This window comes from Clytia hemisphaerica, unplaced genomic scaffold (assembly GCF_902728285.1).
Source record: "Clytia hemisphaerica strain Z4C2 unplaced genomic scaffold, Clytia hemisphaerica genome assembly, whole genome shotgun sequence".
Classification (NCBI taxonomy): domain Eukaryota; kingdom Metazoa; phylum Cnidaria; class Hydrozoa; order Leptothecata; family Clytiidae; genus Clytia; species Clytia hemisphaerica.
In genome coordinates this window covers 148,555-164,115 of record NW_027104020.1, presented here as the reverse complement: position 1 = coordinate 164,115, position 15,561 = coordinate 148,555, and the positions used below count along the sequence as shown (strand labels likewise).

Genomic DNA, 15,561 nt, shown 5'->3' with positions numbered 1-15,561 from the left:
GACTTCAAAAATTGGCAGGAAAAATATTACACAGTGACTCGAAAAACAATATATAATCTTAACCAACTATATTTTGCGATAATTTATCTCTACATTGAATTTTCGTAAGACGTGACTAGTGAATTGGCTTAGCCTTAGACAGCTCAATTCATATTATCTTCACCCGTCAGTCCAATGAGTGCTAACAACACAACTTTGTGACTTTAGAAATTACTTTCCAAAACAAAGAAAAATCGATTTTGAAAAGAAAACTAAAATAATGTAATTGTTCTTTTTTTATTAATTCTGAAACACCCTGACTCCACGAAAGGATTAGAAACATTTGAAAATAAAATCATATCATACGAATATCTCTTTCCCTTCTTCGAAATTAGATTTTCCAAGTTTTGCAATGTAGTGTCTTCCAATTAGAAATCTTGATCCTGATTGGTCAGCCTAAGCTGGGCATTCAAATAGGTAAAATTTTCCAGTTCTTCCATAAGACGCCAAAAAAAAAAATCCAATCTCCCGATCTCACTTTGATTTCTAAACTTTCTTCCGATCGGGTTAACTTTTTGGGTACTTTTAGCGTGTGTTGTTTTTACAGATCATAATGTGGTGTTTCAAGATGGCGGCTCAAGCGATAAGTCGATAAAGTGTTGTTTCAAAGTATTTCCAAGGTGAATCTGTTGCAAGCTTCAATATCTCTCATTTATTTTTTTAACTTGGCAAATCAAACACATGATTTTCATCAAGGGGATTCTTTTTCTACATCTTATGAACGGTTTGTGTAATTTACGATGCGCGATCCAACGATTCACGATGCGCGATGCACGATCCATGCATATATTATGTTAATTATTCTAATTATGCATTTAAAGGTTTTAGTAATCACATACTTTCATTCCTTCTTTTGTATTCCTGGAAAATCAATGTAAAGTATGCGTGTTTATATTTTAACCTCAACAATCAAATCAAATCAAAACATAAACTTTTTTGCCCATGATTTGAATTGGATATCTTGTAACCTTTTTGCTTTCTTTCTTAAAAAAAAAACGTTTCTCCGATTAAACCAACCTAATGCATAGGATTGAGACAGGGTTATAAACAAAAAATTACCATGTTGTGGTAAAGTAGGGAAGACGTTTTTTAATGAAGAGCGCGTGTATAAACTCACCTTTTTTGAGAAAGATCAAATGAATCAAATTAATTGACTTGATCATCAATCAATGAAAAAGATCAAATAAATAAAAGCACCAGTTGCCATTCTGTTGGTGAAAGGCTTTTATAAGAACATGCCAAAAGTAATGTAGCCAATGATTCCTTATTTACCTTATTCACTGTTCTTAAAAAAATAATAAACGTACAAAAATGAGGCGCCAAAACTGTTCTATGACGTCAAGGCTTTTTCTTTCGAGTGGGGCATGCGGCGAACATATTCTTTCTCTCGATCGATCGTGCATCGTGCATCGTGAATCGTTGGATCGCGCATCGTTAATTACACAAACCGTCTTATGAAGGTTTAAATCCGTTTGCTCAAGTTTTTGTTTATGTCGAATTTTCTGATACTTTTTATTTTTGCTTTTTATTACAGTAGTTTTTGAAATAAAAACATATTTTTCTTGTTTGCCTCTAGAGGGGGATTGATGGTGTTATAATCAGAGGTGCCAACTCTCACGCATTGGACGTGAGACTCACGCATTCCAACACTGTCTCACGCACTTTTTCAAAAGTTTGATTTCTCATGCATTTTTGACATTTAAAATAAATTTCCTTGTTTTTCCGATTTTTTTAAAAAAGTTTCCCCAATGTTCCGATTTTCAGAAAAAAATTTCCCAATTTTCTGATTTTCAGAAATTTTTTTCCCAGATTTCTGATTTTTGGAAAAATTTTCCCAGATTTTCGATCTTTTGGAAAAAACTTTCCGGTTTCCGAAATCGGAAAAATCAAACTAAGATTTCGGATTTTGCTTTGAAATTTTTATCTCACGCAAAATGCACATCTCAAGTTGGCAGGTCTGTATAATGTTATTGGAATTTGATAAAGTATACAAAAGTACATACAGCTACTGTCTAAATTTGATAAAGACTGGATGCAATCGTGTTTTTTTGGACTTGGACGTGTTTGGCTTCAGACGACCCTGCCGATACACCGGACATTCCGGCGTTATTTTTTGTTTGGTGTTTTCTTCATTAAATTTTCAAAAGTGCACACCGGACTACACCGGACTGTCTAGTACCATCAACTGCTCCAACTTGGAACGAGTACGCAACATGGGACTTGTTGATATCTGGCCTGTATTTTCACTTACTGTTAAAATCTCTTTGACAACAAATTTGTTTTGATAATTCCACCAAGTTTATCAATCATACTTTCTGTCATAACATGTCACGATAACTTTTACTGATAGCGCGCCCTTTTTAACTTTTGTTTTCATTTCAAATGACCGGACGCCGAATGGAGAATTAGAGAATGCCCGCCGCCTAACCGCCCGACGAGATAATAAGTATTCCCGTTGATGGTTTCTAGATATTTAGGTTGTATATTTTCAATTAAAAGTGGTTTGGGATTGTTCGCACCCCATCCAATTTTTTTGTGACCTCAGCTGCCTGTCTATAACAAATAGATCACATTCACGCGTGTTCCACTACGGATTTTTTTCATATTTCGATTTAAAAGCCTATTTGGTGCGAAAGAGAAATTGTGTATTTTTTAATACGCGGTTCATTAAACTCAATGCAAATGACTTTGGAGGTTCGGTGAAATTGTGGACTTTTGTCCAGTGATTTATCCATATATTTGCGCACCTGACAAACTGCACCGGAATGTCCTGTGTATCGGCAAGGTTGTGGCTTCAGTCATATTATATAAGGCGAATCACAAAAAATTGTTTGGTTCCCATCATTTCTACTTTAAAAAGGTGGGTCGTTCAGTCGGTCGGTCGAAAATATTTTTCTGTTAAAGAAGCAGCTACATCTTGTTGAAAGGGAATCCGCGTGGACTGGTCCAAATTAAAAAATTGAGAAACCGTCAACCGTGGATAAACTAGTTTTCGGTTTACTCTCCATTAGCACGCAGCTCGCTACTTCGATTGTAAACACAGAGCGTGCAGAGGTTGACAGTGGGAATCCAGCAAAGCAGCGGAAAAGCTTTCAGACTTACAGACTCTACCTGCTGATCGTAAATCAGGGTCGGTCAGATGACGGGAACCAAATGATGACGATCACATCTCCTATTATTGGACTTTCAAAATTATGACAAATGGTCTTTGGAATTTGATCAATTATTGATATATATATATATATATAGTATGAAAATAAAATGTTTTCTCCTGTCAGATCTACAAACAACAAAGAATGGCCGAATTCTTTTCTCTTAGAGAGACGATGTTATAATGAAAGGGTAATTAGTCCTCTCTGGGTCCCTCTGTCTTTATCCTGGCTTGGGACAGGCTGACTGTCATTCAAGACAGTCAGGCGACATTACCCCAGCGGCCTGTACAAGATGACAACAAACTCCAGGTAGACTGACAGGAGAAGAAAACAAAAAATGAATCAACAAAGGTGTAAACACCTTAGACTCCTTTGGAGCCGACTGCACTAGACACCAGGCAGGGGACATCCTCGCACATCCTGATGTACTAGGCAAATATATATAGTATGAAAATAAAATGTTTTCTCCTGTCAGATCTACAAACAACAAAGAATGGCCGAATTCTTTTCTCTTAGAGAGACGATGTTATAATGAAAGGGTAATTAGTCCTCTCTGGGTCCCTCTGTCTTTATCCTGGCTTGGGACAGGCTGACTGTCATTCAAGACAGTCAGGCGACATATATATATATATATATTATATTTATGATATATATATATACAGTTTTTGTTGAAATTGATCAAATTATTTTTCACGCAGTTTGGAACAGCAGATTTTTCTGATCTTTGCGCACGTTTTTGGCTTTAACTAAATGGTTGATATGGAATGAATGGCGACAACAGTTTTTACATATCTTTTATCGGACTTGCAGAAAGCGGACTGCAGAAAGTTACGAGAAATGGTTTCTAGATTTTTTAATGAAGTATATATACCATCAAGTTATACAACATGGCCACTCTTGTCACAACTTGCACAGCCATAACAAAAAGTTTGTGGCTTAATGGCAGTCAGTTACAATTTTTAGAAGAAGCTGCAGAGAGTTACGACAAAGTGTTATTGGAGTTTTATCAAGTAAACAAAAAAAGTACAGTTTCTATGTAATGAAAACTAATAATGGCATGTATCTTTATTTTGGGTTTGACTTTTTGTCAATTTTCTTATTTATTTTTAGTATAACACTTTGGTCAGATATGGATATTGTCTACACCCAACAGAAAAAATGTATTATAACTGACTAAAATGAACAAAAAGTTTAATTACACTATGTAGACTAACTAACATCCCAAACGAGCGAAGTTCCTGGACTTTTCAACCGGCAGCTAATTGCCATTGTATCGAACGCTGATCTAACATTTGCTCGCATCTCATCAAAATGATCCCTTTCACCCGTTTGACCCTTCCAACCCTCTTAGCTCTTTTGGCTGACCTTCCAGCCTCGGCTGGTTTATTTTTTTTGAAATCTTGTCCTCTGATATTCAAAGTATTAGTATTTGCAGGGTTCCTGAGGAATTAGAAGGAAAATGTTTTTTTCATTTGTCTTCTATTGTCCACTGGACAAATTAGAGTCATAATGTCATACTTTTAAGACAGACTTTAGGTTTAAATTTTGATGAATTTGAATTTTCATATTTTCCCTCTCGTACCATTAAAGTGTTTGCTGAGCATGAATCTGGTAATGTCACCCAAATAGGTGAAAGAATTTTGAAAAAATAAATTTTTGAATTTCACTTTTAGTCCTGGATAATCTTTTTATTAATGACTTCAATTTTCAGAAAACATAATATCAGGGCTTAATCAAACTGGCTTGGTCCAGAAATTTGACCTAGAGTAGTTATAATCAGACAAATTTGGCAAAAAACTCTTTGTTGTTTACACTTCATTTAAGATGAAATATGCTAATCTAATACCTGTCTTAGATTTCAGTCCATGGCTAATATATTAAGCTGCATTGAAAAGCAATTTTTACCGTCCAGTATGTTATATTTTTCAAATTCTGACACTATTTCCAGACGAAATACTAAAATACTAAAAAATATTCCCATAAAGTTTGACTTCATGAAAAGAAAACTGGCTATGATCAGGTAACTTCATTCTAGATTTGAAGGACTCATTATAAGCTTTCAAAAAAAACCAAAAGTTTTCTATATTTCAGTTGATCAATAAAAAATTAGAAAACAAGGTTTCATACCTTGTTGGTTGAGGACATAACTTTTTGTCAAATTTACTTTAAAATCAGCAATAAACATTAAACTGAGTAATTATTTGGCTTTTAATACTTTGCTGTACTTGAACCAAAACTTTAATCATTGAAATTTGTTGTCTTGAAAGGTCTTTGTAACTATGATTTCCTGAAAATTGAAGATTTATCTGTAAAATAGAATCCAATCATATATCATTTTTTGTCATAATCTAATTTTAAAAGTTAAATTTTGAGCTTGATATTAACTGTTGTACATCTTCATAATCAGTAAATATGATTTTTCCTTGAAAAGCCACTCAACCTTTTCAATAGAAAGGGTTAAATTGGTAATAATGCTATGTTGCAGACATAACATTTTTTCTTCCAGGGTAGAAATAGAACATTTTACATCATTTATTTAAAATTTTGGAGTGTCTTTTTCTGTTCCAAAATTTAAGGAATATTTGAGACTAAATCAATATAAAACCAAAAGATTTGGTTTGGTTTGATTTCAGTTATTACATGTTTTTCTTCATGAAAAGAACAAAAGAAGACTCGACAATGATATTAAAACTTTCTAACATTTCTAATTAAGAATTTTTAACTATGCTTGTTTTAGTCTCATTGAATATCTGGATCATCTCCCTAAGTTCATATCAGCTTGATACAAAAAATACAAAAATCCCTTTTGCTTGCTTGCCTCCCTCATTTCGCTGGCTTTGTTATACGATATACGCGCTACTACAGGCAATTAGATAAACAAAAGAAGGGGGAGAAAGAAAAAGAAGAAACTTCTCGTCGATAAGAAGAATGGACACATAACTGCTGAAGAGGGTTAAAAATCTGATAAATACTTTAAAATAGTTATGCTCGCAACATCTGATTGGAGCAATTCTAACTAGTCTGTAAGTGAATGTGTAGTAGATTATGTTGTGTGAACACTACACAATGAATTTAATATGCAAATTAATGCATGATTTATTCTTTATTCAAGCTCACAGGTTCAGAATCATCATTTTCAAAGAAACAAAAAGTTTATTTTTCTGTTAAAGTTTTCATTTTGGACCTTAACTTGACATCAGAGTATTTCTTTTCTATTTCTAATAGCCTAAGCATTACTTCCATATAATGAAACATCATGCCAGCTTGCAAATACACTTTATCAACAACATTTTAAACAAAATAGTTATATCCGCAACATGAAATACATATGAAAGAAATAAATAAACTGGAAATCTTGCCAATGGAAAATTATGAAACTTTTTTCTGGTTGTAACCAACTTAAAATGACATTAGATGTAATAATTTGTCAAAGAAACCTAAAATTGGTGTTTGGAGGTTGAGAAAACTTCATGATTTGTTGCGGACATAACTTTTTGTTGTGGACATAACTGATTTTTGGAGAAACCGTTTTGTTTCACTGTCTCCCAACAAATAGCCTTTGAGACTTCAAATTTGTATAAAATGACCTCAAATGTAACCCTTGACATAGAAAAATGATTCAGCTGAGTAAGGATAACTCCTTGAAAAATTTAAAGGATTAAATAGTGTGCGGATATAACTCGAAGATGTGAACGGAAACAAGACGCTGTTCACTTCAAAATAATTTTTCGTGTTGACCATTTTTGAAACTTGCTCTAGTTTCCCATTATCTGGGAAGGATTTGAAATGTAAAAACCAGTGAGCTAAAGCTTTTCAATTTTTTTCTGTGTCAAATCTGTGCGGACATAACTTTGTGAACGGAAAAAGTTATGTCTGCAACATTTTTGATTTTATATGCCAAAAAAACTTTTTTTTCCGGTTCTTACTGTGTTTTTCATTTTTCATATCCTCTGGCTGTGAGAACCAAGCTGAAAAAGCATGTTGTTGATGAATTATTATATTATGAATTATTACCCTATAGAAAAATTTGAGTACCTGTTATATCAGAAAAAATTACTGTTTAAGCTTGCCCATTTCAAAATTGACCAGAAAAAATAAGATTTGATATGACTATATACCTATTTAGAGATTTCACCAAAGCCTCAAAGTAGGAAAAGTAATAAATCGAAATGTGGGCCACATTACCAGATTCATGCTCTTCTATAAAAAAGTTTTTCAGCTATCAGGTTTCTGATCTTTTTCCTAATCATGTTAGCAGAGACGTTTCGATTGACATTAACGTAGGTTTTTTATTGTTAGCACCCTACCCAATTTTCCCGTGACAGCAGCTGCATGACTATGTTTGAAAATGAAAAATAGCTGGTTATCTCATTAAGGACTGATGGGGCCTAAATTTGTAGTTTACCAATGTCAATCTTTTTATTGGGGTGCATGAATAGGCTTCTTTGTGGGATTTCCTCTGGTGTTCCATCACAAAAGAAATTCCCCTGACATCACTACACTGTATAAGAAAGTACTAAATGGGTGTACAATACACCTTTTGAAAACCCGCTTGTAACAAATGATTATATTTTATTACAAGCAGATTCTGGCAGATTATAGAAATGGCATTAACTAAAAAAGATCTTGTATTCGGAATCATGTACATTGTTTTTGGAAAGCAGTTTCATCTTTGGCTTTGCGGTAAAGGTGTTAATGTGAGATTCATCAATCACCGACCAGGAGATTGTAAAGTGTTGCCCGATTTACAATGTGGCTCAGAAAAGATCAGTGTGACTAGCAATGGTTTAGCATTCATCACCAATGGGTTCGCTGATGCTACGAATTGCAACAAAGATTTCTTGAGAGGAAATCTGTATTTGTTTGACTTCAACAAGCCTCATCATGGTGCGAAGCGTTTGCAAATGAAGAATGTTTCTAAAGAGTTTTTGGAGAATTTTGATCCTCATGGCATGGATGTGTTTGAAGTGAATGGAGTGGTCAAATTGTATGTTGTCAACCACCTGGATGACTTTGATGCCATTGAAGTATTCCAGTATTCATCTGAACATCCTACAGATGTTTACCATGTATCAACCATACGAAATGATTTGTTTAACTGTCTTAATGACGTAACGATTATTGATGAAGATGAATTTTATACCACCAACTTCATCAAGTTCTGTTCCCGATCCAAATACCATTTCTTAACTTTCTTTGAGCTTGCTTTCGGTATGAATACGGCAAACATTGTATTTTACAAAAAAGGCTTCACTGCTATTGCTGCTCACGGTTCCTTATTCAACGGAATAGCACTTTCTCCTGATAAAAAATTTCTTTATTCTGCATCAACATCCACTTCAAGTATATCTGTGTTCGAGCGTTACAATATTGGCCAGTTGAAACGTGTTAAAAAGATTGAGGTAGGGTATTTCCCCGATAACATTCACATCGACAGAGAAGGTCATTTGTATGTTGGAATAGGGAAAGATATGTTTGGATTTGCACAGCTTACTAAAAATCAAACGGACTTTGTCTCAGCTTCAGCAGTTAAGGTTGAAATACCTGGAGATTATGACTGGAGAAATGTCAAAGTGAAAGAAATCCTTCATGACGACGGGAAAGATTTTGTTCATGTCGTGAGTTCTGCTGTTTTCTTCAATGACCAATACTTGCTCGGAACAGTTTTTCATAAACTTGCTTATTGCAAAGTCTGGAGTTCAAAATTATTGCATACTGCAACTAACAGCAAAAAAGGCTTAGCTCCATAATCTTTATGAAATTTGTTTCTTATTATTTTATATTTAGCATTTTACATTTTGACTCTGAGTTGTTTTACTTTTTGAGAGAAAAATATGAAATTATAATTACTTAAACTCACCTGTCTGGTGAATTTTCTTTTTATTGCAACTTAGTTTAGAGCTAAAACACTGCACTGTAATTCTACCGAACTCTTTGTTTGAAAATATGTATTGAGCAAAAAATCGACATTTTTTCTATTTGTTTTTCAAGAAACCCATTTCGTAAAATTTTGTCCACTTTTTTTTTTCTAGAGTTATTCAAACAACATAGCAATCTCTGGCCCATTAACGATTCGATATCAAAATTAATCTTTTTAAAGAGTAAAAGGTTGAAGATTACTCGCCAAGATGACATTAAATAAGAAACATCTTGTGTTTGGTATTCTGTATTTCATTTTGGCAAAGCAAATCCACCTTTGGTTATGCAGTCATGGCGTTGCTACCCGCCACATCAATCACCGACCTGGAAACTGTAAAGTTGTCCCCAATATACAATGTGGATCGGAAAAAGTCAGTGTGACTAGCAATGGTTTAGCATTTATGACAAACGGTCCATCCTCTACGAATTGTAACAAAGATTTCTTGAGAGGAAACCTGTATTTGTTTGACTTCAACAAGCCTGATCAAGGTGCGAAGCGTTTGCAAATGAAGAATGTTTCTAAAGAGTTTTTGGAGAATTTTGATCCTCATGGCATGGATGTGTTTGAAGTGAATGGAGTGGTCAAATTGTATGTTGTCAACCACCTGGATGACTTTGATGCCATTGAAGTATTCCAGTATTCATCTGAACATCCTACAGATGTTTACCATGTATCAACCATACGAAATGATTTGTTTAACTGTCTTAATGACGTAACAATTATTGACAAAGATGAATTTTATGCCACCAACTTTGTGAAGTTTTTTTGTCTTCGCTCGAGATTTAAGTATTTGTCGACATTTGAAGTGATTTTTCCATTAAACACTGCAAATATTGTATTGTACAATAAAGGATTCAGTAGTATTGTAGCTCATGGTGCTGTTTTAAATGGTCTTGCTCAGTCCCCTGATAAGAAATTTATTTATGCGGCGTCTAGCTCGACGTCAACGATCGTAGTTTATAAACGACAAAATGAAGGCCAGCTGAAACGTGTATCGCAGATCAATGTCGGGTATGCACCAGACAATGTACATGTAGATAAAAAAGGTCACGTATACGCCGGGACACAAAAGAATTTCTTTGGAATGGGTCTTCTCTTGATGAATCAAACGGACTTTGTTTCAGCTTCAGCAATCAAGGTTGAAATACCTGAAGATTATGACTGGAGAAATGTCAAAGTGAAAGAAATCCTTCATGACGAAGGGAAAGATTTTGTTCATGTTGTGAGTTCTGCTGTTTTCTTCAACGATTATTACCTTTTTGGAACAGTTTTTCATAAACTTGCATATTGTGATAATACTAAACAAAAATGAAGAAAATCTACCCGAAGGAAGTTGTGATTTTTTCAATGAGATACTTAATTCAGTCCCCTAATTCAATATCCCAAGACACATAGTACATCAGTTGAAATTCAGCTACCTAAGCTATAGTAGTATTTATTGAGCCCTTTGGCGTTGAAGAAAATCTCCACGATTATATATTTTTTTTCTCAGGTTTTTTTAGGGGCTCGATATCAGGTTTTTGAAAGTCATGCCATAAAAATCGATAAAGGAACTGAAAGTTTTTTAGCTCTCACGCATTGGATAAATTTGAGTACAAGAATATTCTAAAGTTGTTATTTCACTTCATTCAACTGTGTGTGATTTTACTTTCTATAGAAATTTGTCCGTTTTTTTTTATAACACTTGATGATTATTGTTTTTAAGTTTTATGAATCAATTTTTTGTACTTCATTTATTTTTTTATTCTACCTTTAACTGTATATTTCATACACTCCAACGAAAAACTTTAACCATCACCGTACAAAACAATTCTATTCTTCTCTGTCCTTCTTGATAATCCTCGCTACTGCAAAGGCGTATTCTGAATTAGATCCACTTCAGAGATGCCCTTGTATATCTTATATTTTTAATGCATCTCAAATTTTTTAGATTATAGTTTACATACATACAATCATATTGTTTATTTTAATCACTCAATTTTATTCATCTGAAAACTTGAAAATGACACGAATTTGGAATCATGTGTTACGTTAACGTAAGGGTTAAGCATCCCCATATTTCGACGTCCGAAAATTTTTAGGCTGTCAACTATTCATCGCTCTTGTCTCACTGAATGGAGTTTCTATGCTACAAAGAGTTCAGCTTGAATATTTATAAATTTTCTGTTTAGCATCTTTTTTTTTCAATTTAGCCTCTAACAAAGAAATATAAAATCAAAGCAAAATGGTGTTCCGAACAGCAATCATTGTTGCGTTGGTTTGTGTTTGTTATCGCTCTCTATATTTGTGGTTGGTAGCCAGAGGTGTGGGCGTGCATTTCAACGAGCACCACCCCGGTCAATGCAGCGTCATCCCTGGCATCTCATGTGGATCTGAAAAGATAGTTGTCGCCAAGAGAAATTCCAACCAAGGATTGGCTTTCATAACAAATGGTTTTAAGGGGTTTACAAGGTGTTCCAAAGAAACGACGCAAGGTAATATTTATACTTTCGATTTCAAGAATCCAGATGTTGGAGCTGTGAAGTTGAACATTGATCACTCGGAGATTTGGCAATCCTTTGATCCTCACGGCATCGATTTGGTAGAGAACGAAAAAGATAATACAATTAAATTGTATGTTGTTAACCATGCCAAATTGACTGAAAGCGTTGAGGTGTTTTTGTTTGATCCCCAACAACCTAAATCGTTGAAACATTTAAATACTATAAGAGACAAGAGTTTCGTTTGTTTAAATGATATTACAATGTTGAACGAAAACGAGTTTTATGTGACTAATTGGATCAAATATTGTCATTATCCGATGGTAGTACCGGCTCTTGAATTGTTCTTGGGTGTTGAGACAGGCTCAGTGGTTTATTATGATGGCAACAAAGGAGAGGTGATTGAGCGTGGCCAGGGTTTGAATGGTATCGCACAATCTAAAGATTCCAAACAACTTCTTGTCGTCTCTTGCAGTACCACTTTCCTTCATGTGTACGAGATATCAAACTCACCAAGTAAACTGAAGTTGATTGAGAAGATCGATTTGATTTATTACGGAGATAATATCTACACTGATTTTCTCACAGGTGATTATTATGTTGGTGTTCAAAAGAAAGTCATCAAGTTATTGCTGGCAGTTAAGAACCAGACACGTTTTGCACCATCAACAGGTGTTCGCGTCCACCAGCGAAACGGTGTTTATGAAGTAGAAGAAGTGTTGCATGACAGTGGTCGTTCGTTCGTTCATGGTGTCTCAAGCTTTGTCCATTATAAAAACCAATATCTCCTTGGTACCATTTTTCATGACTTTGGTTATTGTAAGAAAGATTGATAAATAGGGTAGAATGGACAGTTAAATAATGAGCTATTTCAAAATATAATTAGACCCGTGTTACTCTGGGAAAATAGCTACCTACAGTAGTGTGGTGGCTGGGGTGGTCAGGGGCGATTTTTGGGGGAGCTGATAAACAAGAGGCGCAAAAAGGCGCATTTGATTACTAATGTCAGCGCCTTTTGCTTTTTTAGACCTTAGAATTAGCAATTTTTAAAAAGCCAAATATGAGAAAATCTACTCGAAAAGGTGTATTCCTCTTGCGATTCATAGGTGCAGTTAGCCTTCTCTGATAATAAGATGTACTTTAATCGTAGAAATTTTAGCGAGACTAATTTTAGAATTTTAGCGAGTTTTCCCTATTTTCGCTAAAATAAATCTCGCTAAAACACACCGAATCGCTAAATTTCTGTTATATTGCCTCGATACATTTTTATCAATAGGAAGGGTTTCAGTGCCAGAGAAATGCTAGAAAACGAACTCAGTCAATAATGTAACACGAGTATTCGCTAAAATCTATCCACGCGAAATTTTTTGAAATCGTGATTCGCTAAAATAAATCCAAAAAAAATCAAGATTTTCCTGACTCGCTAATATACGCTAAAATTAGTCTCGCTAAAATTTCTACGATTAAAGTAAGTATTGATTTTTTTTTTACATTTTTTATATGAAATTGATTATTTTTAATTAGGCTTAAACTTTGTATCATTTTTACGATCAAAATTTTTCATTTTATAGATAATAAACACTTTCAGTCAGATAAATCTTATTATTTTCTCCTACGATGCCTATTTTCTTTGCGTAACAATAGGAAAGACTACAGTTTACAGTATACCCTACTAAAAAGCACTATAACTTTGCCAATAGTGTTAAAAATAGAAACTATCGCGAAGTCGAAAGTTGCTAAATTTTTACGACGTACAATCCCGGAAGGAGGTAACTTAGGCAAAAATGCATGGGTGCTGGGTATGTGTGGTAGGTAAGGGTCGGGTTTTTCACCCTTCAAAGTCTCTCTAAGGCTCGCAAATTTCAGAAAATTTAAATCAGTCTTTCTAATGGTCTGAAACTTCACGATTTTTAGGAATTTTTTTAGAAAAAGTCTCACTAATAAGGGTAAGGAGTTTTTCAAAAATCGAAGAAGATTTTTCAAGAAAGTCTATAAGGGACACCTTTTTCAGCAAAAATCTACCTCTCTAAGGGTCGGTTTTTGGAGGTCCAATCTGTACATACCCCCTCATTACCCTAGTACCCCCCCCCCCCGGGCATTTACATTCTCAAATTCGAGATTTGTTTTTCTTATGAAATCTTATATCTTAAGGGCTCTGACCATAGTCAGAAAATTGATCTTAGTATCTGAACATAAAAGTTATGTTTTAGATTCTTTAACACTTTTAGCAAAGAATTGCCTTTATAAATTGCTTTTTAATCAAACCCCTTAAGAGTAATTAAGAACTTAATTGCAAAAATGACGTTATGAACTTTAAAAAGACGTTAATAATATGTTGCATCACCTTCTTTTATAAAAAGTGCTAAGTTTTAATGGGTAATTAACCTTTTTCTTTCGAACTTTTTTCAAACTGTCCGCAAAGAATTGAACTATTTTAAATTTTGCGGGAAATCTTTCTAAAAAGATGTGTCAAAAGTTATGACTGTTTTTATAAGCAAAATCCAGATGAAAAATTGATGAAAAACCACTATTTTGAAGATTTCGAGACAAAGAAGCATTTACAAAAATTTTCCGCAAACATTTTTATTGTTCGGTAAAAGATACACCATCTACTTCGAAAAATTTTTCAAAATGTTTTTTCTTCGCCGAAACTAAGCTCTTCAAAGTTGATATACTCTTCCTCGCAAAAGTCTTCATTTTCTTCTTCATCAAATTTTTTCAATGCAATTTTTGAATTTTCAGATTCAGGGATAGTTTGTCTAACAGAAAATGTATAACATGCCATAGTTTTGTTAGTTACATCAGTCAGAAAACACATTTTAAACACGGCAATTATGAAAAATTCACTATGGTCAGAGCCCTTAAAGGCCTGTTTCCATCGATTGCGCCAGCGTGCACGCTAGGGCAAAATTTCCTAAAATAGCCTATTTACGTCACGAATTAAATTTTCTTGTACACAAAAAGTGTACGCTCTTGTGCTCTTTTCTACGTTGAAAATTTTCCGGTGCATTTATCGGTACCCATGGTAGCATTCTTTACCAGTAAAAAAAGCTGGTAAAGAATCTTACTTAAAGAGTGAATTTATTCGAAATACTGACCAGATTTCACTGGTAAAGAATGTTACCTAAGGGTTATCTCCTTTATTCACTTGTAAAGAATCTTACCTAAGTGATTCCTTCACTGGTAAAGAATCTTACCTAAGTATCTTGACGATCACTGTTAAAGAATCTTACCTAAGTATCTTGACAGTCACTGGTAAAGGATCTTACCTACGTATCTTGACAGTCACTGGTAAAGAATCTCACATAGGTGATTCCTTCACTGGTAAAGAATCTTACCAAAGTATCTTGATGATCATTGGTAAAGAATCTTACCTACGTATCTTGATGATCACTGGTAAAGGTCTTACCTACACGTACCTTGACAGTCACTGGTAAAGAATCTCACCTAGGTGATTCCTTCACTGGTAAAGAATCTTACCAAAGTATCTTGATGGTCACTGGTAAAGAATCTTACCTAAGTATCTTATGACAGTCATTGGTAAAGAATCTTACCTAGGTGATTCCTTCACTGGTAAAGAATCTTACCAAAGTATCTTGACGGTCACTGGTAAAGAATGTTACCAAAGTATCTTGACAGTCACTGGTAAAGGATCTTACCTAGGTGATTCCTTCACTGGTAAAGAATCTTATCAAAGTATCTTGACGGTCACTGGTAACGAATGTTACCAAAGTATCTTGACGGTCACTGTTAAAGAATCTTTGCTACGTAGTTTGACGATCACTGGTAAAGGATCTTACCTAGGTGATTCCTTCACTGGTAAAGAATCTTACCTAGGTATCTTTAGGTCTTTATGGTCACTGGTAAAGAATCTTACCTACGTAACTTGACGGTCACTAGTAAAGAATGTTACCTAAGTATCTTGACGATCACTAGTAAAGAATCTTACCTACGTATCATGACAGTCACT

The 15,561-nt window shown here is 34.4% G+C and overlaps 3 protein-coding genes across 3 annotated transcripts; all 3 read left to right on the top strand.

Annotated features, from left to right (window-relative positions):
* Positions 1-6,956: 6,956 nt before the first annotated feature.
* Positions 6,957-9,046, top strand: LOC136811433 (serum paraoxonase/lactonase 3-like). The gene has a single exon (XM_067068036.1). It carries the CDS (start codon positions 7,796-7,798, stop codon positions 8,939-8,941), a length of 1,146 nt encoding a protein of 381 aa, XP_066924137.1. The 5' UTR covers positions 6,957-7,795; the 3' UTR covers positions 8,942-9,046.
* Positions 9,047-9,141: 95 nt separating this feature from the next.
* On the top strand, positions 9,142-10,924 carry LOC136811434 (serum paraoxonase/lactonase 3-like). Its single transcript, XM_067068037.1, has one exon. The coding sequence runs from the start codon at positions 9,320-9,322 to the stop codon at positions 10,421-10,423; it is 1,104 nt and encodes a 367-aa protein (XP_066924138.1). The 5' UTR covers positions 9,142-9,319; the 3' UTR covers positions 10,424-10,924.
* Positions 10,925-11,272: 348 nt separating this feature from the next.
* On the top strand, positions 11,273-12,660 carry LOC136811435 (serum paraoxonase/lactonase 3-like). The gene has a single exon (XM_067068038.1). It carries the CDS (start codon positions 11,336-11,338, stop codon positions 12,422-12,424), a length of 1,089 nt encoding a protein of 362 aa, XP_066924139.1. The 5' UTR covers positions 11,273-11,335; the 3' UTR covers positions 12,425-12,660.
* Positions 12,661-15,561: the final 2,901 nt, after the last annotated feature.

Excerpts from the sequence above, each read along its gene's own strand:
- LOC136811433 (XM_067068036.1), top strand. The coding sequence starts at position 7,796 with ATGGCATTAACTAAAAAAGATCTTGTATTCGGAATCATGTACATTGTT.
- LOC136811434 (XM_067068037.1), top strand. The coding sequence starts at position 9,320 with ATGACATTAAATAAGAAACATCTTGTGTTTGGTATTCTGTATTTCATT.
- LOC136811435 (XM_067068038.1), top strand. The coding sequence starts at position 11,336 with ATGGTGTTCCGAACAGCAATCATTGTTGCGTTGGTTTGTGTTTGTTAT.